The sequence below is a fragment of the Chelonia mydas genome, chromosome 1, assembly GCF_015237465.2.
Source record: "Chelonia mydas isolate rCheMyd1 chromosome 1, rCheMyd1.pri.v2, whole genome shotgun sequence".
NCBI classification, from domain to species: domain Eukaryota; kingdom Metazoa; phylum Chordata; order Testudines; family Cheloniidae; genus Chelonia; species Chelonia mydas.
Window position 1 is genome coordinate 346,856,925 of NC_057849.1, and position 23,826 is coordinate 346,880,750.

A 23,826-nucleotide genomic window follows, 5' to 3' on the forward strand; every position below is an offset into this window, starting at 1 on the left:
AGCTGTCGAATGTCTCTGGGGACGTCCACACTGCAGAAAAGACCTGCCGGCCGTGAGGCTCAGCGCCCAGGGCAACTGACTCAGCCTGGTGCTCTGGGGATAAGGCAGCAGTGTCGACGTTCCCGCCCGGCGCTGAACCCGGCGAGGGGAGAGGGTCTGAGAGAGCCGGAACAGCTACACTGCTGGTTTTAGCTCCCCAGTGCCAACCCCGGTCAGCTGACCCGAGCTCTGGGACTTGCTGCCGTGGGCTTTTCTTGTAGTGTAGACGTGCCCTCAGTTACTGAAACCGTTTCCTTCGCTCCAGTTTAACAAGACTCTTCTCTTGGGAGCCTTCAGCTGGTCTGGCCTGGCCCTTCGTGGCCGCTGGCATCCCCTGGACATGTCGGAGAATAAGGCATAATGGCTCTGTGGGCTTCAGGGCACACCAATGGACCCTCTGTGAGCACACACTGCCCGGGGTGCCAAGGTTCACCATTTGGCCAGGAGCGTAGCGCTGTTTGGGGTGTTTTCTGGCAGCCCCAGCTCCTGGAGTCCTGGGATCCCCTGAGAATCTCAGCTTCCATGAGAAAGAACAGTATGTTTCCAGCCCTCGTGGCGGAGGCGAGAAGCCTGAACATGTGACCTGCGTGACCCTCAAGGGGCAGAAGGCAAATGAAAAATCGCCCAGGGGGCTCTTTTGAAACAATCTCCTGATTCCTGGGCCCGTCTGGCGATGTTCTGTGCGTGGGGCTGGTGACGCAGCGTCCCTGCAGCGCCTAGTGCAGCAGCAGAGGGAATGGGCCCAGGGTTTGCAAGCGGCTGGGACTCCTCTCCGCATGCAGCTGCCCTGGCAGCGCGGAACCTCCTCCCATTGGAACTGGTGAGGCCAGGCCGAGTGCAGCCCTACGTCCGTCTGTCCGGCAGCACCAGGACGCGCCGTTCCGGGGTGCTTGTCTTCTCTCCCACACTGCAGAGTGCAGGCCTACGTCCGTCTGTCTGGCAGTACCAGGACCCGCCGTTCTGGGGTGCTTGTCTTCTCTCCCACACTCACCATGGGGGCATGGATTTGTCGGGGTGGCAAACCCAGCCCCGGAGGGTCAGGACAGTGGTTTGTCTCCAGCTAGACCAGGGAGAAGGGCTCTGACTCATTGCTGCAGTGCAGGGTCTGTGACCCCGGGCCTCTCATTCCCCAGAGAGGCAGTTTCCTTGCCTGCTGCTGAGGGGCAGTGAGAAGGGTCCAGCCCTGCTGAGTTTGTGTCTCACCTCATGTCACGGTGTCCCTGGGCGATGCTCTGGAACTGCTCCCTACAAAGCCAGTCAGGACTCTGGGGAAGTCTCCTCTCTGTGAGCAGCCTGTCTGCAGGACACACAGCTCCCCCGGCTCCACCTTCCTGGGTCTGACCTCGGAGCATTCAGCATCCTCTGCCCCTCTGTGCACTTCCCACTCGAGTCCGCTCAGGCGGGGCTCCTGGGGAAGCCAGAGGGTCCTGCCCCCCAACTTCGCAGTCAAATGGGACTCTCAGCCAGCCAGTAAAACAGAAGGTTTATTAGACGACAGGAACATGGTCTAACACAGAGCTTGCAGGTGCAGAGAACAGGACCCCTCAGCTGGGTCCATTTTGGGGGCAGTGAGCCAGACAACCACGTCTGCCCTTCACTCCATGTCCCAGCCAGCCCCAAACTGAAACGCTCTCCAGTCCCTCCTCCTCTGGGCTTTGTCCCTTTCCTGGGCCAGGAGGTCACCGGATTCCTTTGTTCTCCAACCCTTTAACTCTCAGCTTGCAGGGGGGAAGGGCCAGGCCATCAGGTGCCAGGAGACAGAGTGTCAGCCATTTATGTACCCTGGCCCTTTGCTCTCCAACAATTACACCCTCTTATCCCACCACCTAGAGACTTAAGAACTGCATAGGAGAAACTGAGGCACCCCTACACTATTCAGAGGAAACATTAAGAACAGTCCCACTTCGTCACACCCCATTTAGTGCAAACTCAGCCATTGCCCAGAGCCCTTTGCTGAGCCCCTTAGTGGTGGGAACATAGGTGGGGGGAGACTCCTTGAACTTTATTCTCTGTGTAGCTGAGTGAATAGTTCCCAGCAGATAATAGAGCTGGCCTCCCCGCTGCTTGGGAATATCCATGTACCACTTTGCAGGCCCAAAAGCCACTCAGTGCCTCCAAAGCCACGTGACGGGAGGGGGACGTGCAGCAGGGTCAGGGCCCGCTGTGACGAAGCGGGACTGTTCTTAATGTTTCCTCTGAATAGTGTGGGGGTGCCTCAGTTTCCCCTAGGCAGTTCATAAGTATCTAGGTGGTGGGACAACGGTGTATGATGGTTGCAGAGCCCTAGAGAGCAGGTGTGTGCAGGAGTCTGGACACAGAGAATGGCCGACACCCTGTTTCCTGGCAACTGATGGCCTGGCCCTTCCCCCCTGCAAGGTGAGAGCTGAAGGGTTGGAGAACAAAGGAATCCGGTGCCCTCCTGGCCCGGGAAAGGGACAAAGCCCAGGGGAGGAGGGGCTGGAGGGAGTTTCAGTTGGGGGCTGGCTGGGACATGGAGTGAAGTGCAGACGGGGTTGTCTGGCTCACTGCCCCCCAAAATGGACCCAGCTGAGGGGTCCTGTTTTCTGCACCTACAAGCTCTGTGTTAGACCATGTCCCTGTCGTCTAATAAACCTTCTGTTTTACGGGCTGGCTGAGAGTCACGTCTGACTGCGGAGTTGGGGGGCAGGACCCTCTGGTTTCCCCAGGACCCGGCCTGGGTGGACTCGCTGCGGGAAGCGCACGGAGGGGCAGAGGATGCTGAATGCTCCGAGGTCAGACCCAGGAAGGTGGAAGCTGGGTGAGCTGTGTGTCCTGCAGACAGGCTGCTCCCCGAGAGGAGACTTCCCCAGAGTCCTGCCTGGCTTCATGGGGAGCAGCTCCAGAGCAGCGCCCGGGGACTCCGTGACACCCGCCCCCTGGGAGCGCGTACCATGCAAATCCCGCCAGTGAGCGTCACGCGAAGGGACAGGACAGGGGCATGCAGCAGGGTCAGGGCCCAGGGTGGCACTGCAGGGGAGAGGGCAGGAGGGAGTTTCTCGGGCAGGTCATGGTTGGAGTCCAGAGAGGGGGTGGCTGGCCAGCAGGGAGGCAGCTGCCAGCGAGAGGAGCAAGCCCAGGGTCGCTCGTGGCCAGTGCATTGGTGGAGGCAGGACAGAAGAGCAGGTCAGAGACCAGGGCCTTGCCGAGAGCCATGGCCAGGAGCAGGTCACAGCTGCCTCCTGTTTATTCCCCACTCCACACGCTTGGCCAGTTGTGTTTGGCACACGGGGAGAATCCGGTGTCAGGGCTGGCTGCTGAGCTGGGCTCACGCTCCTGGTTCTGTGCCCGGCCTGAGTTGGTGCCCAGGCACAAGCAGTGTGAGTTTAAAGTTGAGTTTCCATGACAACTCACACATGGGAATTTGCTTGTCACAGATATTCGTGCCACGTTCCAAACTGGATGGCTCCATTCTGCCTCTCTGCAGCCCCCCTGCAGCCTCAGTCAGATAGAAGAGTTTTTTGCACTTCCTGGCCTAAATCCCTGTGCATGTTGCTCCCCAGAGGTGGCTGCATGGCAGTGGTGGGTGAAGTGTAGTTTGTAGGACACGGTGGCTTCTCCAGTGAGAAGCAACAACCTGACTCTGGGTTATGTTGTGCTGGACTTCACATCCCCATATACGGACACAAAGACCGATTAGCCAGCCGCGGGCACATTCCCTTCGCTTTGGAGTTAGACGGAATCAGGGCTGCTCAGTCCAGGCTGGTCTGTTGCCCTTCAGTGCCTGCGATTCCCTGTGAGATTGTTATTTACTATTTGTACACCAGGGAGTCCCAGCCCTGGCCCAACCCCCCCTGTGCCAGGCACTGGACAGACAGAACAAAGGGCTGCCCCTGCCCAGGGAGCTGGCAATCGAAGTGTCAGACGGGAGCCAAGAGCTGGACACAGCCAGGCTGTCAGGGAAGCAGAGGGGACTGGTCAGCGTCGTAGGCCGGGCTCCGGAGCGTTTGGTAGCCAGCAGGGCAAAGGAGGGGTTTGAAGGCGCGCACCGGGAGGTGGGGCAGCTGTTTGCGGGGAGCTCCCCGTCAGAGCCCCTGCTCTCGGGGACGGAGGCTCCAGGGAAAAGGCCCCACTCCTGGGATGCGAAAGAAGCTGCTGGTCTGATTCCCGCAGAGCCCCCCCTCCCCGCCAGGTGCACTCGCTCCCACCTGGCCGGGGCCGGCTCGCGCTGCCTGGCTGGGGCCCAGAGCTCAGGAAGTTTGGGGGGAGGGGGAATGTGTTTTCTAGCGAGGACAGAGCAAAATCCCTGTGGCAGCTCTGAGCCCCCATGAAGCCTGGAACTTCCCCCCGCCCTCTAGTGCCCCGTCAGCTCCCCAAGCAAACTCCCTGTGGCCGGAGCCCGAGCAGCCGGAGGACCAGCCCTGAAGGGAGGGGGTCTGCCTTGGCTCTGGCTGGGAAAGTTAGAAGGGGTTAAAAATAAGACTTCAAATGGAAGCCCGCCGGGGATGCCAGCATGCGTCTCTGACCCTTTCCCTCTGCCCCACCCAGGGGCGCGTCCCATGCTGCAGACAGGGGCCTTCCTCTCACCCGTCCCGCTGTTGTGTGTGCTCTGGCAAGCTCAGGCCCCATTGTGCTGGGCGCTGGGCAGGTGTCGAAGGAGCCAGTCCCTGCCCACGAGGAGACCCAGCGGTGGGAGCGCCAGGGGGCAGCAAGAGGAAGACGAGGGCTCACACATTTGTTCGGGTGCAGGCTGGAGGCACCCACTTTTGGGTTTAATGGGCTGTGGCTGGGAGACATGACCCTGACCCGGCCCGGCCCTGCCATCCGCTCTCAGGCTGGCTCCCATGGGGGTCACAGCAGAGCTGGCGTGTGGGAGGAGGTGGGTGGTGGCTCTGTGAACTGATGGGGGGAGAAGGGGGCTCCACGTGTAAGGGACAGCATGTGCGAGCATGCTTGTTTCTGCAGTTTGGGGTGGGGTGGCCTCAGTGTCGTCTCCTCTCCATCATCTCCTTCCACCCCAAAGCGTTTGGGACTTTGCCCCTTGAGGCCTGACAGGCCCCCTGCCTGCCCTTCCCCAGCCCAGAGGGCCCCCAGTTTCCAGGCCTGCCTCCCTGCATGGGATGGCTGTGTGTGAGCAGCCCAGGAGCCCTGATCTCTGCTGCTCTCCCTTTGCCCCAGGCCCCCGCAGGACATCAGCCTGGAGGAGTTTGACGACGAGGACCTGTCCGAAATCACGGACGACTGTGGAATTGGACTTAACTATGACTCGGACCATTATGAGAAGGTGAGGGGGGAAGGCGGGGCTGAGACGGGCAGAGACCCTGGTGCCCCGTGTGCCAACAGGGCGATGTGCTGCCACCCAGAAATGGGAGGCCGGTGCAGGCTGAGCACAACTGAGCTCCTGCTCCCAACCAGCAGTGCCCCCCCGGTAAATCCCAATGGGCAAAGTTCAGATGCCGGAAGCCAAATGCCTTGTTACCCCAGACCTGTGCCCTGCGCCCCGCTCCGGGCTCCCCAAGCATGTGTGCGCCTGCATGGGCACTCACGCACACACTTCGGCCGATGCCCCTCAAACCCAACCAGCAGCACCCAGCCGCTTTCCATCCCGGGCTCCCCCCTCCCCCTAGCTCCGCACATTGGAAAATCCAGATCGCTGGTTTTGCAAAGAGATCTGCTGTCGGAGGGATTGTGGGGCAGGTCCCGGATACAGGTCGCGTATCAGTTCAGGACAAATTGCTTAGCGCACGACAGATCCAGCCCAAGGCTGGGTGTCCTTTATTATTAAGGCACCAAACCAGCCAAACAGAGAGGACTTTGGTCTCACCCCACTGGCTAACCAGAAGTCACACAAGTAATTCCCTTAGACACTCCAGTTTCCCAGTATCCCCACCAGGGCCACTCGTTATGGGGATGAATGGTTATGAAAACCAATACCCCAGTAAAAGAAAACAGGTTCTCCCAATCCCAAAGGACCAAGCCCCAGACCCAGGTCAATATACAAGTCAGATCTTGCCCACAAAACATGCTGTTGCCAATCCTTTAGAATCTAAAATCTAAAGGTTTCTTCATAGAAAGAAAGAAAGAAAGAGAGATGGGAGCTAGAATTGGTGAAATGGAATCAATGACATACAGTCATGGCAAAGTTCTTGGTTCAGGCTTGCAGCAGCGATGGAATAAACGGCAGGCTCAAATCAAGTCTCTGGAGAACATCCCCAGCTAGGATGGGTCATTCAGTCCTTTGTTCAGAGCTTCAGTTTGTAGCAAGTTTCCTCCAGACGTAAGAAGCAGGATTGAAGACAAAATGGAGGGGTTTCCAGGGCCTTTTATATCCCCTGCCCTGTGGAAGGACACCCCTTTGTTCTTATTGTGGAAAATCACAGCAGCAAGATGGAGTGTGGAGTCACTTGGGCAAGTCACATGTCCATGCATGACTCCAGTTTTTACAAGGAAAGCAGCCAGTGCTCACGTGCTACCTTGAACGTGCTACCTTGAACGTTCCTAGGAAGACTTCTCATGTGGATTAGAGTCTCCCAAGGTCCATTGTCAGTTAAGTGTTTCTTGATTGGGCACTTAATCTGCAAATTCCTTTCTCAAGAAGCTGACCAAATGCTTCACTGTGGCTACTTAGAATCAAACACATTGAGATACAAGTACATAGCCAAGATTCATAACTTCAACTACAAAAATGATACACACATACAGATAGCATAATCATAACCAGCAAATTCTAACCTTTTTATAGACACCTTACACGATATTTTTGTAACCTTTGTACAATATTTGCTGCAAACATATAACAGTGGTTGCAACAATGATCTATACGGTCACGGTTAATGTCAATAACATCACATACCATTAGGGAGTCCTTCTGAGCAGCGGCCTCCTGGTTTCTTCTCCTAGCACCAGGGAGCTTGTGCACTGGGGAGACCACTGCTGGGATCCTGTGCCAATTCCATGCCCACAATTCGAGAAGGCTGTTAAGCTGGAGAGGGGTCCCAGAAGAGACACAAGAGTGATTGAAGGATTGGAAAACAGGTCTTGTAGCAATAGACTCAAGGAGCTCAATCTGTTTAGCTAAGAGAGAAGGTTAAGGGGCGAATCGATCGCAGTTTATTGGGTAATAGACGGCTGGTCAGTTTAGCAGAGCCCGGCGTACCAAGATCCAGCACTGGCAGCTGAAGCCAGATAAATTCAGACTAGAAATAAGGTGCAATTTTTAAAATGAGGGTTATTAACCTCCAGGACAGCTTCCCCACAGTCGGGGTGGGTTCTGCACCATGGGCAATTTTTTAAATCAATTGGATGTTTTTCTAACAGATCTGCTCTACTTCAAATAGGAATTATCTCAGGGAAGTTCTCTGGCCTGTGTTACACAAGGGGTCAGACTAGATGATCACAGGCCATTGCAGAGAAGCTAAATGCTTTCTTTGTGTCATCTTCACTGCAGAGGATGGGAGGGAGATTCCCACACCTGAGCCATTCTTTTTAGGTGACAAATCTGAGGAACTGTCCCAGACTGAGGTGTCATTAGAGGAGGTTTTGGAACAAACTAAACAGTACTAAACTAAACACACTAAACAGTAATAAGTCTCCAGGACCAGACGGTATTCACGCAAGAGTTCTGAAGGAACTCAAATGTCAAATTGCAGAACTACTAACTGTGGTCTGTAACCTATCATTTAAATCAGCTTCTGTCCCAGATGTTCACCAGTTTTTTAAAACAGGTTTCAGAGGCGAGCCTGGCAAGTACAGGCCGGTTAGCCTAACTCCAATAGCAGGCGAATTGGTTGAAACGAAAGTAAAGAACAGAATTGTCAGATGCACAGAGATGAACACAATTGGCTGGGGAAGAGTCAACACAGGTTTTGTAACGGGAAATCATGCCCCACCGATCTACCAGAATTCTTTGAGGGGGTCAACAAGCATGTGGACAAGGAGGATCCAGGGGATAGAATGTACTTGGACTTTCAGAAGGCCTTTGACAAGGTCCCTCACCAAAGGCTGTTAAGCAACGTGAGCTGTAATGGGGTAAGAGGGAAGATCCTCTCATGGATTGGTAACTGATTAAAAGATAGGAAACAAAGGGTAGGAATAAATGGTCAGTTTTCAGAATGGAGAGGGTAAGTAGTGGGGTCCCCCAGGGATCTGTACTGGGACCAGTCCTATTCAACATATTCATAAATGTTATGGAAAAGGGGGTGAACAATGAGAGCGCAAAGTTTGCAGAGGATACAAAATTACTCAAGATAGTTAAGTTTAATGCAGGCTGCAAAGAGTTACAAAGGGATCTCACAAAACTGGGTGACTGAGCAACAAAATGGCCAATGAAATTCAGTGTTGATAAATGCAAAGTAATGCACGTTGGAAAACATAATCCTGACTATGCATACAGAATGATGGGGTCTAAATTAGCTGTTACCACTCAAAAAGAGATCTTGGAGTCACTGTGGAGAGTCTCTGAAAACATCCACTCAATGTGCAGCGCCAGTCAAAAAAGCGAACAGAATGTTGGGGATCATTAGGAAAGGGATCGGTAATAGGACAGACTATATCATATTGCTTCTGTATAAATCCATGGGACGCCCACACCTTGAATACTGCCTGCAGATGTCGTCGCCCCTCTCAAAAAAGATACATTGGAACTGGAAAAGGTTCAGAAAAGGGGCAACAAAAATGATTAGGGGTCTGGAACGGCTGCCGTATGAGGAGAGAGTAATAAGACTGGGAGTGTTCAGTTTGGAAAAGAGACGACTATGGGGGGAGATGACAGCAGTTTGTAAAATCGTGACTGGGGTGGGAAAGTGAAGAGGGACGTGTTATTTACTCCTTCTCATAACACAAGAACTCGGGCTCACCCAATGACATTAACAGGCAGCAGGTTTAAAACAAACAAAGGAAGTATTTCTTCCCACAGCGCACAGTCAACCTGTGGAATTCAATACGTTTCTGGAGGACGGGTCCATCAGTGGCTCCTCGCCAGGATGGTCAGGGATGCAGCCCCATGCTCTGGGTGTCCCTAAACCTCTGACTGCCAGACACTGGGACTGGATGACATTGATGGCACTGATTGGTCCTGCTCTGGGCAGGGGGTTGGACTAGATGGCCTCCTGAGGTCCCTTCCAACTCTATGATTCTTTGATTCTGTGACATGGGATGGATCGCTCAATGATTGCCCTGTTCTGTTCATTCCTTCTGGGGCACCTGGCATTGGCCACTATCGGAGACAGGATACTGGGCTAGATGGACCTTTGGTCTGACCCAGTAGGGCCGTTCTTATGTTCTCACAATGGTCCCTTCTGGCTCTCTAATCTGTGAGCATTTTCCAGCCCCTGCCAGCACGAGTCCTGAGGCCCCGGCGCTAAGCTGCTCATGCAGAGAGGATCTAGGCGCCCCTACCACACTGTCACCCAAGAGCAGGGCCAGAGCACATGGTGGTAAAGCGCCAGCCCTGGCATGCTGGTATCCCGCTCGCTGCTGGTGCCAGGGGTGCAGCTGGCAGGTGCTGAAAGCCAGCCCCGAGTTCCGCTAGCACAGACATGCCAGGACTCTGAGTCCCCTGCTCTGCTCCTCTGGCCGAGCCAGCTGGGGGACAGGTGCGGGGGGGGACACACGACACAGTGGTGACTCAGCGCTCCGGTGTGCCGGTCAGTGCAGGCCACGGGGCTGGGCTTACTCCGACTCCATCCGATGCAGTGAGCTGTAGCCCACGGAAGCTTATGCTCTGATAAATTTGTTAGTCTGTAAGGTGCCACAAGGACTCCTCGTTTTTCCTAAATGTTAATACTCCTTTTTTGATCTTTGAGTCAAAGCCATAGCAATAGACAAGACTCGTTTGCTGACATCACAAGACCTGAACACACAGCTCCCCTTCTCTCTCTCTGACCATGCCGGCTGCATTTCACAGCTCTGTTCATTTCCATCTCTTCCGAACCAGTCTCTAAAGTTCGGCCCTGGGTCAGGTCAGTCTGGGAGTTAATTAACTCTTTCTGGCCCTGTCACCTCTCAATGAGATATTATATTATACTCATAATGTCACACCGGGTTCCAGACAGATGTGGGGCTGCACCTCCCAGTTCAGTGGGTCACTATCTCCTCCATTCACTCACATTCCAGGGTTTGGGCAGAAGCACCATTTCAGATTTAAACTGTGCCCCCCAAGGACAGCCAGGTGCTGGAGTGCTGCCCCCAACCCCTGTGCCCCCCCCCCCCAGCAAGAACAGCCAGGTGCTGGAGCGCTGCCCCCTAACCCCTGTGCCCCCCCAGGACAGCCTGGTACTGGAGCGCTTCCCCCTAACCCCCGTGTGCCCCCCATGGTGGCCTGGTGCTGGAGCACTGCCCCCTAATCCCTGTGCCCCCTCCCCGGGATGGCCTGGTGCTGGAGCACTGCCCCCCAACCCCTGTGCCCCCCTGTGATGTTATTGACAAACTGGGACCATATAGATCATTGTTGCGACCAAGGTCCTGCAGTGCACCAAATATTGTGCAAAGGTTGTCGCGTGAGGTGTCTATGGGAAGGTGATGGTTGGCTGGTTATAATTATGCTGTCTGTGTGTGTGTGTATCATTTTGTAGTTGAAGTTATGAATACTGGTTCTCTGCCATCTGTATTTCAAACTTATGCCTAGCCTGCTGGATGGCCCCTTAAGGACCATCAGCTACACACCTGACCCATTGCGAGAAGGCAGACACGCCTGGGGACTCAGCCAGGTGTGCAGGGACCTGCCTAGGGACAGAACTCTGAGGGTTTTCCAGGCCATGGGATGGGCAGCTTGTCCTTGGGACACAGAAAGCAGAGACCACATGGCAAGAGACTATACAAAGCTGCTGCAGCTCCTCCATCTTGTCTTCAATCCTGCTTCTGACCTCTGGAGGGACTTGGCTACACTGAAGCTTTGAACCAAGGTCTGAATGACCCATCCCAGCTGGGGATGTTCTCCAGAGACTGGATTTGAACCTGCCGTTTATTCCATCACTGCCACAAGCCTGAACCAAGAACTTTGCCATCACTGTATGTCATTGATTCCATTTAACCCATTCTAGCTCTCGTCTCTATTTCTTTCCTTTTATGAATAAACCTTTAGATTTTAGATTCTAGAGGGTTGGCAACAGTGTGATTTATGGGTAAGATCTGATTTGTATATTGACCTGGGTCTGGGGTTTGGTCCTTTGGGATCGAGGGAACCTTTGTTCTTTTACTGGGGTATTGGTTTTCATAACCATTTGTCTCCATAACGAGGGGCACTGGTGGTGATACTGGGAAACTGGAGTGTCTAAGGGAATTGCTTGTGTGACTTGTGGTTAGCCAGTGGGGTAAGTCCTCCAAAGTCCTCTCTGTCTGTCTGGTTCGGTTTGCCTTAGAGGTGGAGAAACCCCAGCCTTGGGCTGTCACTGCCCTGCTCTGAGCAATTTGTCCTGAACTGGCACTCTCAGTTGAGTCCCACCAGAACCAGCATCATTACACCCCCCCAGGACGGCCTGGTGCTGGAGCGCTGCCCCCTAACCCCCATGTGCCCCCCCAGGACGGCCTGGTGCTGGAGCGCTGTGAGCAGCCCCACCCCATCTGCACCTTCTCGGAGGATTTCCAGGAGTTTGAGATGATCGATGACAACGAGGATGAGGAGGAGCCGGACGGGACCGGGCTGGATGTGACGCCCTCACCTTCGGCCTCCCCCATCCCCTCGCCCGGCGCCGAGGAGACGCAGAAGCCCCGGCCCAGCACCCTGAGCCTGAGTGTGCCGGGGGCCCAGGTGAGGGGCCTGCAGCTCCGCTGAGACGGGGGCTGGGTGGGGTCACTGCATGCCGTGCTGAGGGGGCTTGGGGGGAGTCACTGCATGAGGCACTGAGAAGTTGTGGGGGGTCTCTGCGCGCAGTGTTGAAGGGGGTTTGGGGGGGTCGCTGCATGCAGCACTGAAAGGGTTTGGGGGGGTCTCTGTGTGTGGTGCTGAGGGGGTCTCTGCGTGAGGCACTGAGGGTGTTTGGGGGGGTCTCTGTGCACGGTGCTGAGGGGCTTTGGGGGGGTCTCTGCATGCAGCACTGAAGGGGGTTTTGGGGGTCTCTGCATGAGGCACTGAGAGGGTTTGGGGGGGTCTCTGTGCACGGTGCTGAGGGGGGTTTGGGAGGGTCTCTGCATATGGCACTGAGGGTGTTTGGGGGGGTCTCTGTGCGTGGTGCTGAGGGGGGTTTGGGGGGGGTCTCTGTGCGTGGCGCTGAGCTTGGCTGGCTGATTTTCCCATGTCTAGGTCTCAGGCACTGAAGGTGTTGGGGTCTCTGCTCCTGCACCGGGCAGGGCATGTGGGGGCCCACACGCAGCACTGTGATCGTGGGCCGTTTGTGTGTGTGGTGCTGAGTGGCGTTGTCGGTTGTGTGAGGTGCTGAGGGGGCCTTGCGTATCTGAAGATACGGACGGATGAAGCCCACTAGGTCCTGGCCCATCCCTCTCCCAGGGGCCAGGGCAGGGCTGTCCCTAGGGTGCAGTGACGAGTGCTCCACCCCGGTAGCTTTAGTTTGTAAGGCTCCTCTCCCCTCCCCTCCCGTTCCCGCCCGTCCAGGGGTGCCAGTTTTGGTTGGACGTATTCCTGGAGGTTTCATCCCCTGATAGAATCTTTAATTAAAGTTTAATTGTTAATTTCTGGAGACTACAGGACAATCCTGGAGGGTTGGCAACCCTAATCCCATCCCATCCCATGCCGCGGGGAGATGGTTCCCTAGCTCAAGGCCCAAGCTGGGCCCATCTCCCTGCGCGTGGCGTGGGGGCAGCCCAGGTCCGGAGGCTGCCCTCTTGTTTTCCAGAATCTGAGCGTTCGTCACAAGAAGAGAGTCGGGTCTCTGGCCCCTGTGGCTGCAGAGAAGCTGCGAAATGTGAGTGACGCGGGACACCTGCACCCGTGCAGCGCCTGAGTGGGCCGCGCTGAGCGGCGGGAAATGCCTGTTGTCGGCACGGGCTCGGCTCGGAGGCCAGGGCAGGCCGCTCAGTGCCTACGCTGTCCGTTTCACTGCTGATCAGAGCAGGCAAGAAAGGAGCGGGACCCTGCCAAGCGGCTGTGAGGCGTGTCTTGTCTTGGTGCCGTGGGTGGGTGACCCTCAGGAGACACCAGCACCTTTTATTCCTCACTCCGACCCAGGGGCATCTGAGCCACGCCCAGGGGAGCCAGTCACAGAGGGCACGGCTGGCTGTCCAGGCTTCCCAGCCAGCCAGCTCCACCCCCGGAGCAGCCAGGGCTAGGCCGGGGCCCGGCAGCCTCCTCCCTGGCTCTCCTAGATGCAGGCAGGGGGAGGGATAGCTCAGTGGTTTGAGCATTGGCCTGATAAACCCAGGGTTGTGAGTTCAATCCTTGAGGGGGCCATTTGGGATCTGGGGCAAAAATTGGGGATTGGTCCTGCTCTGAGCAGGGGTTAGGACTAGATGACCTCCTGAGGTCCCTTCCGACCCTGATATTCTGATTCTATGCTGCACCGGCGACACTGGGTGACGTCACCGGGCTTTCCACCACAGCCAGGAGGGCTAGAAACAGTGTGTTTCATGGGATCGCAGATTCTGACGCCATCACGTGGCCCGATGTACGTCCCTGCTGTGCCCAGGCCTGAGTGCAGCTTCCTACGGGTGCGTCCACACCCCACTGGAGAGTGGGGAGGACTGGCTGACCTAGGGATCAAACACCCGTGACCTAGAGACGGGGGTTGGTAGGTCCGACAACATGGACCTAGAGCATCTTCTCAAATGGGTGACTGAGAACCCACAGCAGCAACGGCTCCTGCAGCAAATGGCTGCCCGGCAGCAACGGCTGCTCTGGGACCTAGGGGCACGACAGCGGCAACGGCTGGTCAAGCAGCTGGTAGCTCTGATGCAGCCGGAGGGCCTCCCCAGGGCTTCCCCTCCCGGGGTTGTAGGCCCCGGCCCAGTGGTCCAGCCCGTGCCAGTGAAACTCACAAAGACGGGTCCTGAGGATGACCCGGAGGCCTTCCTGATAACCTGTGAACGAGTGGCCACGGAAGCCTCATGCCCACTGGGCCACCCTGTTGGCACCGTACCTGACGGGACCAGCGCAGGTACGGTGCAGGTGACGGGACCAGTACAGGTGAAAGCGGCCCTACTTGACTACCTCAGCTTCACGGAGGAGACTTTCCGGCAGAGGTTCCCTGGGGAGAAATGCCCCTGGGGCCAGGCCCCACGTGGTCACCCAGAAGTTAAGAGGCTTGGGTTTTAAGTGGCAATCGCCGGAGACTCAGACTGGAGTGGAGGTGGCCGAGCTCAGTGTGGTGGAGCAGCTCACCCCCATACTTCTGGCTGAGGGCAGGGGCAAGTCCCTAGCCAGTGCAGCCTGGCTGATGGAGAATTATTTAGCTGCAGAGATGGCTCTAACGGCTTCATATGAGCAACTGCCTGAAGCCCAGGGCACCTCAGCTGAAGGGAGAGCCCAGCCCGGGAGCCAGCAATCAGACAGGGTGGTCTTGCAAGCACCAGCCTCTAAGGTGCCCAGCAGGCCGTCAAGCCCTGGACTGGGCCCTGGTAGCAAACCCCAGCATCTCAGACCCCAGTCCGGACAAAGGCTCTTGGAACCCCTATGGAGGGGGAGTAGACAAGGCACATAGGGAAGGGCTATCTCAAATAGCGGGCCCGGGGCCAGCGGCCACTCGGCCAGCAGCAGGGACTTGCTTTTCATGTGGGCCCCAGGTCACTGCTACCATGAGTGCCCCAAAAGGAGTGTGGCTATGAACAGGGACCATAAACGAACTCCAGCTGAAGTAACGGTTCTTATGCAGATAAATGGAACTGAGGTCACGGGCCTAGTGGATTCTGGGTGTGGCCAGGCCCTAGTCTGGGAGGATATGGTCCCAAACCCTGAAGCCCCCATGGAGACTGCCTTCCTCCAGTGTAACCACGGAGAAGTGTGCCTTTGGCTGTAGGGGAAAACACAAAGTGCCTTGTAATGGGGCTGGCCTCAACAGTATCCTACCCTGTTATCTTGGGACAGGATTGGGAGTATTTCTCAGAGGTATTGAGGAATTTAAACCAACCCCAGAGACCCTGGAGGGAGCAGCTGAGGAGACCTGGGGAGATGGGAGCCCAAAACCTGTGACATTGGCAGGTGTAGGTGAGGACCCTGGAGAGGTAGGATCCAGCCAGAGGGAAGCTTCTCCAGAAGGCCCCCTTAACAACGAAGCCACAGTGGCCCCCCTACAGAAGAGACATCCTAACCAGAGAGACAGACTTCATAAAGGACCAGAGGGAGGACGAAACTTTGTGCCAGACTATGATTAACGGGGAAGTCATAGACTCACAATGAGCAGAGCAGTACCATGGTTTGAGCTCCTGCACCAGTTGGAGAAAGACCAACTGATGGAGGAAGTTTGGTGGCAACTCCTCCATTCCGTGGCCTCAGGCACGAAGCCATGCAACGGGCTCACGCTGTCCCCTCTGTGGGTCACCTCGGTCCTGAGAAGACCCTGTCCAGGATTTTGGATCACTTCTTTTGGCCCAGAATTCACCAAGACTCTGCCCCAAATGCCAACTCATAGGACCTAAAGGGGGATAGAAGCCCCTCTGGTCACACTCCCCATAGTCGACGTCCCATTTGAAGGGCTTGGGATGGACCTTGCTGGATCCTTGGAAAATGGTGCTGCTGGGTACAAGCAGATCTTCGTGATAGATGATTAGGCTGCCCGCTGTCTTGAGGCAATCCCACCTCACACACCAATGCAAAGACTATTGCTGTGGCACCTAAGGAGATCCTCACTGATCAGGCCACCTCGGCTGCTGAAACAGGTATGTGATTTTCTGAAAACAAAGACTCTATGAACATCGTCCACAAATGGATGGTCGGGGTATATGACCCTGAAAAGAAGGTTTGTTGCTGAGGATCTCCGTCACTGGGATCAGCTGATCCCGTTCCTGTTATTTGCTGTTTGAGAAATCCCCTAATCATCGACTGGATTCTCCCGGTATGGGAGACAAACCTTTGCCACGCCATTTGGCCTCTGTCAATTTCAGACTATTCCCTTTGGCCTCCTTGCAATGTTCCAGCGGCTCATGGATCAAGTTCTTCAACCCCATGGCTTACAAGCAACAGCCTAGTGAGACGACATGGTCCTCTACAGCCAAGAGTGGGAGGAAAATCCAGCACAGGTTGCTGCTGTACTCTGGTCCTTACGGGGGGCTGGGCTACTGGCAAAGTGCAAAAGTGGGGAAAAAGAGACCACCTACCTGGGATATATTCTGGGGAAGGGCCAAGGCCAGCCCCTCGTTGGCAAAGTCCAGGCCCTCACAATGTGCCCATGCTCAGCCACAAAGATGAAAGTCCAAAGCTTTGGGGGGCCTGTAGGCTACTGCTGCTGATTTGTGCCAGGGTTTTCGATGCTAGGAGCTCCCCCCATGGGCCCAGTTCAGGACAGGAGCCCCAGGAAGGCGCGCTGGTCCAAGGCCTGTGAAAAGGCCTTTCAGCAGTTGAAAAAACACCCGTGTAACGAGTCTGACCTGGCCAGTCCTGACTTCTCCAAAGAGCTTGTTTTACAAACCGGCGCAGGTGCAGGATTGTCCCAGGAAGCGGAGAGGAGCACCCAGGGCCCTGGGGAACGGCGCAATCCATAGTAGAGAAGGACGGTCTCGCTGTGAAACGGGCTATGGACTTGTGCCGACAGTACCTCTTGTGAAATCCATTCACCGACCATGCCCCCCTGAGATGATGAAATGCCATGAAGGACACCCTACGCCCCCGGGCTGTGCGCTGATACCTGTCCCTCCAGCGTATACCTTCCCAGTTCAGCATGGAGCGGGGAAAGCCCACCAACAGGCTGATTTGGTTTTCCAGGGAGGCAGGGTGAACCATCTGCTGGGCCTGGTTCCCCGGGTGCCATCGTGAGGGGGAGGGGGTGTGATGGGGCACACAAACCCCACACTGGATAACAAGGGTTTTGGAGCTGCCCTGAGCTCAGCCAGCCCCGCCACACCACACCCACAAGGCTGGAGGAGGAGGTAAAAAGGGAGTAGAACAGCTCACTTATGGGCAGCCCAGGGATGAGACCAGCCCCTCAGCCCTGAGGAAAGGACTGAGGGAAGGCAGGAGCTTCCCCAACAAGCACCGCCTGAAGGCCCCTCCCTGAGGGACGGGAGGGCCCAGTTGTGATATGCCCTGCGAGGGAGGTGTTCCCTTCTCTTGCACTAACTCCGTTTGTTGGTGTTAATTCCCCTGGCTTTTGTTCCTAGAGACCCCAGAAGGGGAGAGGCTTGGAAGGGAGCCGGCCAGAAGGCCAAGGCACAGGAAGAGACAGGCCACTACAGAAGTGGAGCACCCAGTGGCCACAGAGCAAAGGGGAGAGAGCTGCCACGCCACGCCTGGCCATGAGGAGGCGCCAGCAGTGGGCCAACCCCTTCAGAATGGGGCTTGAGAGTATCAAACATTTCTTTCCACCATCGACTGAAGCCCTGCCACACCTGGATCCACCCCCTGTCAGGGAGCCCTTCCCTGGGGGAAATTCCCACCTGGATCCATCCCTCTGTCAGGGAGTGACAGGCCCCGGCCCTTCCCTTTGGGGGGATTTCTGACCAGATCCCCTGTCAGTTGCTGACAGAGTTGTTGAGATTCCATATAAAGTATTCTTCCCCTAATTCTATCCCGTTATTCTGAGCTGCACTCCAGGTATCACCCTGATCATTTATTTACTAATTTCCTGCTCAAGTAATCCTGGAGGTCTCCCCCCTCTTGTGTGTATTTGCAGTCTGGGGTCGTGTCCCCTCCTTGGACATCACGCAGCCAAGCCAGGCAGACGGAGTGGTTTGCTTCTCTTCAGTGCCCATTTCTGTTTCTCGTCTGTAGCATTCTGGAGAGGATGCGCCCAGAGTTAAACGCGGTGTCCCCAGGGCTGGGGAGAGAGGGAATCTCCTTTCTCTGCTCCCCAGAACAAGGCGGCTTCTGGGAATGTAGGATCCTGGGGTGTCTCCACTGAGGATCCTGGGGTGTCTCCCCCTTTCCCAGGACATGATTCCTCGGGACATGCAGCATAGAATCACATTGGCTTCATCTGCAGCCATATTCCCTGCCAAACTCCTGTCTGGTTCACTGCCCCCCGGTCCCTCTCAGCCACGTGCTCTCCATGTTTCTCTCTCCCATCACAGACTTGGGCTCCAGTGATCTCTCCCCAGCTGGATTAGCTGGATTTGCCCAATCTCTTGTTGTTTCCTGCCCACATCTCTAATCTCTCTCAGCCCCAGGATTAGGGCTTTATCCCCTCTTGCACTCACAGCTCCTCTCAGAGTCTAATTTGCAAATGTCATTAAATCCCCCTGGGCTGGATAATCAATGGGGCCAGGGCTGAGTCGGAAGCTCCCCCAGGTCCCTCTCTGCTGCTTCCAGGACAATTTGTTTACAACCTTTCAGCAAATTTTCGGTGACTGTGCCCCAGCCAAGCCTCCCAGGAGATGCTGTATCCAGCATCCCTAACGGCATCCAGGGCCGCCGCGTGTGATTTACCTGGCAGATGCTGACACAGCCGTGGCCTGCAGGTGAATACTAATAGAGTCACATGGTTTGTCTGGCGAGGCGGATTCTGGGCGACTCCCAGCGCAGCTACCTCCAGCCCACCCTCAGCGACCTTTTCTCGTAAGGGCCCAAACTGCCCCTTGACTCCCTTTGCTTTCAGGAGATGCGGGTGCCCGGTACCCCACACAGCTTGTACCACTCTCCTGGGGAGCGAGGTAGGGACAGTCGTGGCCAGGATCATAGAATCGTAGGACGGGAAGGGCCCTCGAGAGGCCATCTAAACGAGAACCAGACCCCTGCACTGCGGCCGGACGAAGTATTATCTAGACCAGGGGTCTCAAACACGCGGCCCACAGGGTTATATTCTGTGGCCCACCAGCTCCCCGTGGCCCCCCCGCCCCCCCAGCATTTACCTAGAGCAGCTCCAGCCCGGCGCGCACCGGGGGCAGGGCAGGCTCCCTGCCTGCCTGCCCTGCCCCCACACTGCTCCGGGAAGCAGCTGGGACCTGGGGGTGGTGGGGGGGCACAGGGGTCTGTGTGTTGCCCTGGCAGCGCCTCCAGGTACCTCCCCTGAAGCTCCCATTGGCTGGGAACGGGGAACCGCGGCCAATGGGAGCTTCAGGGGAGGTACCTGGAGGTGCGGCCAGGGCAACACACAGACCCCTGTGCCCCCCCTCCCCCAGGTCCCAGCCGCTTCCCGGAGCGGTGAGGGGGCAGGGCAGGCAGGCAGGGAGCCTGCCCTGCCCTCGGTGCGTGCCGGGCCGGACCCGCCCCCCGAACCCCTCCTGCCCCAAGCCCCCGCCGCACCCCTCCTGCACCCCAAGCCCCTGCCCTGAGCCCCCTACTGCACCCTGCACCATTCCTGCACCCCCTGGGGACAGGGAGGGGGCAGAGTTGGGATGGTGATTTCCGGGAAGGGGTTGGAATGGGGGCAGGGAAGGGGTGGGAAGAGGCAGAGCAGGGCGGGGCCTCACGGAAGGGATGGAGTGGGGGCGGGGCCGGGACAGCAGGGGTGGGGTGGTCAGTGGTGCGGCCCTTGGGCCAATGTACTAGTCCTCATGTGGCCCTCGTGGTCATTTGAGTTTGAGACCCCTGATCTAGACCGTCCCTGGCAGGTGTTTGTCCAACCTGCTCTTAAAAATCCCCAATGAGGGAGATTCCACAACCTCCCTGGGCAATTTATCCCAGGGCGTGACCACCCTGACCGTCGGGACGTTTTTCCTCATGTCCAACCTAAACCTCCCTTGCTGCAATTTACGCCCATTGCTTCTTGTCCTGCCCTCAGAGGTTAAACGAGAACCATTTTTCTCCCTCTTCCTTGTAACAACCTTTTACGTGCTTGAAAACTGTTCTCATCTCCCCTCTCCATCTTCTCTTCTCCAGACTAAACAAACCCAGTTTTTTCAATCTGCCCTCACAGCTCATGTTTTCTAGCCCTTTCATCATTTTTGTTGCTGTTCTCTGGACTTTCTCCAATTTGTGCCCATCTTTCTTGAAATGTGGCGCCCAGAACTGGGCACAATACTCCACTTGAGGTCTAATCAGCACGGAGTAGAGCGGGAGAATTACTTCTCGCGTCTGGCTTACGACACTCCTGCTAATACAGCCCAGAAGGATGTTCCCTTTCTTTGCAGCAGCGTTACACTGTTGACTCAGAATTAGCTTGTGATCCCCTCTGACCCCCAGATCCCTTCCCGCAGTACTCCTTCCTGGGCAGTCGTTTGTTTCCCATTGTGTATGTGCGATTGTTCTAGTCACTTGTTTTGAGACAGAAACACTACATTTGCTTTCCCCTCATCTCCGAGTCACTGCTCACTTCTCGGTACAGCATCGCCCCGACTCACCAACTGTCTGGAGGGCACCGTGCGAGAACTGGAGCAGATCGAACAGAATGGCTTTTCTTTCTTCTTCACGGTGGGGTCTGACGAAGATCTGAGTGTCTCTGCTATTGCACAGCCCCCCTTTACCCCCTCAGAGTGGGATCCACCCCCTGCTCGTGCTGCTTTTCCTCAGTGGAGTTACAAGAGCCTCGTCTCATCGCCCTCGCCCCATCAGCAACATTTGCTCTGCCTTTTTTCATCTGTGCGTGTGTGTGTCTGTGTCTCTGTGCGTGTGTGTATGTCTGTGCATGTGTGTGTCTGTGTGTGTCCGTGTGTACACGTGTACCTGTGTGTGTCTGTCTCTGTGTGTCTGTGTGTACACGTGTACCTGTGTGTGTCTGTCTCTGTGTCTCTGTGTGTACACGTGTACCTGTGTGTGTCTGTCTCTGTGCGTGTGTGTATGTCTGTGCATGTGTGTGTCTGTGTCTCTGTGCGTGTGTGTATGTCCGTGCATGTGTGTGTCTGTGTGTGTCCGTGTGTACACGTGTACCTGTGTGTGTCTGTCTCTGTGCATGTGTGTATGTCTGTGCATGTGTGTGTCTGTGCGTATATATGTGTGTCTGTGTCTCTGTGCGTGTGTGTATGTCTGTGCGTGTGTGTCTGTGTGTACACGTGTACCTGTGTGTGTCTGCCTCTGTGCATGTGTGTATGTCTGTGCATGTGTGTGTCTGTGCGTATATATGTGTGTCTGTGTCTCTGTGCGTGTGTGTATGTCTGTGCATGTGTGTCTGTGTGTACACGTGTACCTGTGTGTGTCTGTCTCTGTGTCTCTGTGCGTGTGTCAGATTGTAGGGGAAGATCGTGTGGTGCTGGCAGCGTGTCTTGCACCAGTGTTTCCCCACCTGGGGGACGTCCTCTGGGGGACACAAAGCCTGATGGGGGGAGCCAATGGACCTCCGGGTTCTCCTTCAAAGTCCCAGCTCTCAGTTTAACAAGTCAGTCTCTAGCTGTTACACGTGTGGTGGAACCGTCCCATTGTGACCCGAGCGCCAGAGGCAGAGTCTGCAGAGTCTAAGCCGGTGGCTGTGTGGTGGGAACGGTCCCGCTCCTGCCGGTGCGGCTAACGCAGCTGGCGGTGCTGATCCTGTCCCTGGTGCGGCTAGTTCGCTCCTCCCACAAGCGTGTCGCACGGGGACGGGAGCCCCTGGCATGAGGAGCTGCCCCATGTTTGAAGTTTCCCGGAGCACTTGGGGGAGAAGGGGCTCGCTGGGGGGGGGGGGGCTGAGAGGGCTGCTGACTCAGGGCTCAGCTTTCAGAGTTTAGGGGACGCTGTCTGACCTGTCGTTCACCCAGCGTGTGCAGCGGCAGCCCTGCCCCGTTGGAGGGGCAGGCCGGGGGTCATTCCCTGTGGGGAGCCTGCGTCGGAGTGGGGACTGACAAGCACAGAGGCAGCTTTTGCAGAGACCTGGTCTGGCTGCATGTGGCCAGAGGAACCCTCCAGACTTCGTCGGGCACAGCCCAGCTTTGCCGAGCAGGGAGTCCTGGAGCCTGGCCAGCCGATTCCTGTAAACCACTGCTAGTGTGGACGTGGCCTCACTTCCGTGTTCCCCCTCCTCCCTCTCCTCTGGCCCTCCCATCCCTCTCCTCTGGCCCTCCCATCCCTCACCCCCGGACTCCCCCCCGCCCTCGTTTCTAAACTCACCGGCTCTTCTATTTCTGACCAGGATTCCCTGAACAACAACGGCAGCTACCCTCCTCCCCCCACTGCTCAGCGGGCCACCTGGCAGGAGACCCTTCTCCACTCCTCCTCCTCCTCCTCTTCCTCACACACTGGTGAGCGTACTCCCCTCCCCCACCTGCTGCAGCCCCCCCACCTGCGCCAGCAGAAGGGCTGCGGGGGCTTGTGCGTCTGAGCTCAGCTGTGTGGCTGCCCTAAGAGCCAGGCTCTGCTCTGGGCCCTGGGGATGGGGGAGGGGTGGGAAACCGAGGCTGGATGTTCGGGAGATGGGGTGAGCTGCTCCATGGAGGGTTCCAGGCCCAGCTTCTCCCCCAGGGCTGTGTCCGAGCCCTGTGTTGGGGAGATTCATGCTTCCTCTGCCCCTCCTCCCCACGCTGCTCCCCTCAGGCTGTTTCCGGGGCTGCCCGATGTCCGGGAGCTCGGCTCGTACCCGAAAGGCAGAGCCACGCTTTGCTCTCCGTCCTCGAAAATGGGACCCAAGCGTGACTGCCGTCCACAGAGAGCCAGCCGTCCTGGCTCAGAGCGGGGCAACCGGACACAGGGGCCCATGGGCTCAGTGACGAGGAGGCCCCGGAGTTCAGCGTTTCCCACGATCCCACAGACTGTGGTGTGTTTGCTGTAGGATTCGTTACTCTGCTGCTCCTGGCCCTGTCTTCTGCCTGCGGCTGCGCCTTTCCCCACCAGGGACTGCTGACTTGATGACAGTGCCTGCTGCCGGCCCTGTCCTATGGCAGCGGGCAGGAGGGGGCCCGGGAGCCAAACGTACAGGCTGGGCAGCCCCGCTGCCTTGAGAACAGGGCAGCAGCCGAGATCTGGGGAGCGGAGAAGGTGAACCGCTGAGCCCCACCTCCCTGGCACACGCGGGGCGGGGGAAGGAGACTCTGAGCCGAGTTTCCAGACACCAGCCTAACTGCTGAGGCCCACAGAGCTGGGTGCCTGGAGAACACGGCAAAACTATCCACCCTCCACACCAGTCCTTGCTGGAAAGAGTCACTGCCACGTTGTGCGTCAATGCACTGCCGAGCACACGGGCCCTGGTTATTCCTCTCTGGAATGGCACTTAGGGCCCGTCTTGCTCATCCCCAGGGGCACGGACCAGGGGACCCTTCCCCTCCAGCAGCTGAAGATGTGGCTCCACGGAAGGAGCCGAGCCAGCTTCTGTCTCGTCCCACGTGCGTGGGGCACTGCCCAGCAGGGATCAGCGAGCTGGGCTTGGGGACTCTCCTGCACCGGCTTTCCCAGTGAAGCAGGGGGAGAATGAGAGGCCCTAGCCGGGGTTGGGTGGGGGAACTGGTTCAAAGCTCTAATCTCAGGCTCTTTGCTTTTTCTTCTCAGGGCACCTGTCTCCTTCTCACCCTTGTGTCCAAGATGGCCCCTGCTTGGAAAGTCAGAACGGCCTGGGGCTGACCACTGAGGAAACAGGGCAGGCCCAGACGCTGCTCAAACCCTCCTTCTATGACTTGGAAGGCAACAGACATGAGTCTCTGGCATATGGTAACCAACCGCCGGAGAGAGCCGGGGAAGATTATAATATGAATATCATCTCCTCTGCACCATGCTCACCACATTCCCCATCTCATCTCAGCCAGCCGTCTCCTAAACAGTCTCTCTCTCCAACAGGGCCTGCCGCTCCTCCTAACATAGCCTCTCACTCGGAAGCCAGCAAGGAGCCCCAGACCTGCGAAGCCAACTCCCAGCAGCCCAAAGCCACCGAAAGCTACTGTGCAAACCTCAAGCCAGAGGCAGCCAGCGGCAGGGAGAGACAAAAACCCAGTGAGGAGGGTACCCCTGCAGATGGC

General features: G+C 56.8%; 1 protein-coding gene across 1 annotated transcript in view; it reads left to right on the top strand.

Annotated features, from left to right (window-relative positions):
- Positions 1 to 23,826, top strand: part of MAPK8IP2 (mitogen-activated protein kinase 8 interacting protein 2) — a 63,792-nt gene that overhangs the window by 10,755 nt on the left and 29,211 nt on the right. The window contains 4 exon segments of the mRNA XM_037889510.2: positions 5,176 to 5,281; positions 11,516 to 11,743; positions 22,014 to 22,122; positions 23,363 to 23,826. Coding sequence (XP_037745438.2) covers positions 5,176 to 5,281; positions 11,516 to 11,743; positions 22,014 to 22,122; positions 23,363 to 23,826 — 907 coding nt within the window.